Here is a 3,265-nt window from a genome sequence, read left to right on the forward strand (position 1 = left end):
TCATTTGTTTACAGGCACAATTATAAATTAATTAGGTTTACATCATTTCCCGCCCCAGTCTCCACCCCAGCCCTAAAAAGAAAAAGAAAAAAAAAAAGGGAAAAAGAAGGAAAGAAAGAAAACGAGGCAGTCACACACAAAGACCAGAAAATGGAAAAGAAGGTACATGAGTCCAAAGAGCTGCTGATAAAGAAAGATCAGGAAACCAGCCTGCAGCTGTACTTTAAACATTTGTAGAAAACCAAAGGAACCGCAGTAGTTTACAGAGTTTATTGCATTATACATGCGAATAGAACATGCACAAGAAGGACATATTGCTGTTGAACGACTACTATTCCACATATGCACCACAAGAAAATATCTACAATGGAGAAGAATGAAATATTCCATCTTACGAAGGACAATCTCTAAGTTCATTTGAGAGGATAGTTACATTATAATGTGCTTCTCTTTCCCCCCCTCCCCAAAGTTTTCCCCCCTTTTTTCTTAAAGTATTGAATGTACTCAAAATGTTATGGCCCGTGTAATAGCCCCACATAAATACCATTTTGTTAGTAAAAACATGAAAAAGTCACATTGTTTGGATGTTCGACAGTTCCAATAAGTTAAGACCAAATGATAATATTCAATAATAGTTACCCTGCATTACGATGAGAACAAAAATAAATTACACGTGCTAGGTTTTATATATACTCATCATAGTAATACATATTCACTTGCAGCGCTAAAAGAAGGACGAAGAGTCACATTCTATCAGAAAAAAAAATGGAAAATGAAGGGTTTTGTCAAAGTCTCTCCTGCATTTAGCAACCGGCGGTGCTGTGCCCATTGCTCACTGTTTGCACCCCCGGGGCAGCTTTAAGAGAAGGTCAGATTAGCGGTCAGTTCTCGGATTCGGTTCTCCCTGCTCATCTTCTTGAGCTTCATTCTGCGGTTTTGAAACCAAATCTTGACCTGCCTGTCAGTGAGGTTTACGCTCTTACTGATCTCTAGGCGGCGCTCTCGAGTGAGATACATATTGAATAAGAACTCTTTCTCTAATTCCAGTGTTTGGTGTTTAGTATAAGGACACCTCTTCTTTCTGCCACTCTTTGCAGTTAGCCAATTGCTTGTTGGAGTATCAGACTTGATTTCCTCTATCAAAATCAAAGAAGAAGAACAAAAAATCAAAAATACCTCAGGCTGTTAGAGTGTACCCTTGGCCATGAACCCTCCTCTGTAGTGTCTGGCAGATATGGTGAATGTGGGTATTAAACATTGCTAGCATGAGGTGTGGACACTGGAATACAGATATTAATTGCTGCCAGGCTCACGTTAAATAGTTCACATAACACGATACCCTGTCTTTCAGGTTTTTCTCTCTCTCCTGGCACCTCTAGAAATGGTATCTAAAGTTTTCAACTGGCATTTAGCATTTGCACAATATTTAACCTGCCATCAGTGCACTGGTAACATTTTAACGGGTCTAGCCTGGCCATGGCTGACTCGGTCTCCTATGACACTTGCTAAGAAAATCTCTCAATTACAAAATACCATCACAATATATTTTGTATCAGCTTCCCCTAAATCATCACCTGAATTACACAGACATCCGTAGAAAGAGACATACACATTTTCCCAGCCAAAAAGATGCTTCTGAAATKAATACCCTCCACCTCGGATTTTTTTTTCCATTTTCCTTTTAGATTTTTTTTTTCATCAGAAAGAAATCTGTTCCATATCAACCTAGACCTGTATTATGAAATATAATTCATATGAAGAGAATCTCCATGCACACATAGGATAAAAATTGACCTAGAGGTTGCAAAGTACATTTTTATAGGTGAAAATTTCCCGTTTTGGGGTCCTTCAACACACGCCGTTCGAAATAAAGGTTTTAGTATACTTTTTAAAGGGGAAATAAAATTAGATAACCACCACCTTTAGCTTTCAAACGCATTTCAAAATAATGTTGCACTTTTTGAGACAAAAAGCAAGGTTATCTAAAGCACCACATTCAAATATTCCACGTTTTGATCAAGCAGACAGCGGGCTGCTGTTTTCATTGTACATTTGTTTAAAACTTTATCAAGCTTGGTAGCACCTATTTCTCACCTATTTTAATAGGATCATAATTAACTTTAAATGTAATCAGACCGCAGTTAGGCTCAGTGAAAATATTTCAGCGAAATATTACAAGAGAAAAGTTGAGCTGGTCGTATTTTACAACCTCCAGACCTGCTTTTTTAAAGGTATTTGGTTGCTTTTGGATGCTGCAGTGCCTCAAGGAGCACACACACATATTCTCTGCATCACAGAGACTGTCTGCATGCACGAGAGAGGCAAATATATAAAGAAAATCTTTGGAATCTTTTGTGTAGCATTTTTCCCTGCCAAAATCTTCGGCGAGACAGCACCTGCAGCCCGATACTCCTTATCATTAAATGTGATGGCTGTGATGCTTGTTAGTATATTAGAGCGTGTTTTATGATGCTGGCGTGTTGGAGTTACACCACGTTACGGCTTAAACTCGATCATACAGACCTTTACTCTCCTTCTCCTGGACTTCTGGGCTGGACACAGAGCCTTCAGGCAGGCAGCTCCTTTCGTCTTGCAACGTGGACTTGGGCTCGGGACTTTCCACTTGAGAGACTTTAGCTGTGCTGTCTTGGTTGTTCGGATTTTCATTCATTTTCTTTTCCATCTGAAGTTGAGAAGATATCTGCGGTTTGGAGCTGCCGCGAGGGTTTAACTGTAACATTACAGTTGAACTCGTTTCAGGGCTATTATTGTACTCTTGGGTTTTCCCAGTGGCGTAGGTCTGGCTCAGTCTAAAATATCCTGGGACAGGAACCTCGGGGTTTTCAATGGGGCATGATTCAGACACCAGCCTCTGGTAGGAAGGGACGTCTGAAGAAATGAGTTTTGTTCTCTTATCGGAATACATGCAGCAATTGCTTTCTTCTTTAATATTTGTAGTGAAGGAACAAGTGGGGACCTGCTGTGTAACAGGTTGCTCTATTCGACAAGATCTGTTCGGGTCTGTCCAACTGTCTACTTGAGGTATATAAGGATGTACATTCATACCCATATTTTGGTGATTAACTTCTCTTTTAGCCAGAGACGGTAGGAGTCCACAGGTTTGCATCCCATAAGTCCCAATGTCTGTGCTAGGTGGCATATACATGCTGGCGCTGTTGGAGTAGAAACTGTCACTCCTGCACGCACTGATGAGAGAATCTACTAAAAAAGTATTAGCGGCAGGAGAGCTGTTGGGAAAGGACAT

The 3,265-nt window shown here is 40.2% G+C and overlaps 1 protein-coding gene across 1 annotated transcript; it reads right to left on the reverse strand.

Annotated features, from left to right (window-relative positions):
• Positions 1 to 858: 858 nt before the first annotated feature.
• Positions 859 to 3,265, reverse strand: HOXD10 (homeobox D10). The gene is made up of 2 exons (XM_026075660.1): positions 2,524 to 3,265; positions 859 to 1,136 (listed from the first exon to the last, which is right to left on the reverse strand). Exons 1-2 carry the CDS (start codon positions 3,263 to 3,265, stop codon positions 859 to 861), a joined length of 1,020 nt encoding a protein of 339 aa, XP_025931445.1.

This window comes from Apteryx rowi, unplaced genomic scaffold (genome assembly GCF_003343035.1).
Source record: "Apteryx rowi isolate R43461 unplaced genomic scaffold, aptRow1 scaffold_110, whole genome shotgun sequence".
Classification (NCBI taxonomy): domain Eukaryota; kingdom Metazoa; phylum Chordata; class Aves; order Apterygiformes; family Apterygidae; genus Apteryx; species Apteryx rowi.

Excerpts from the sequence above, each read along its gene's own strand:
- HOXD10 (XM_026075660.1), bottom strand. The coding sequence starts at position 3,265 with ATGTCCTTTCCCAACAGCTCTCCTGCCGCTAATACTTTTTTAGTAGAT. Across the intron at positions 1,137-2,523 it reads CCAGGAGAAGGAGAGTAAAG|AGGAAATCAAGTCTGATACT; the intron begins GTCTGTATGATC and ends TGATTTTGATAG.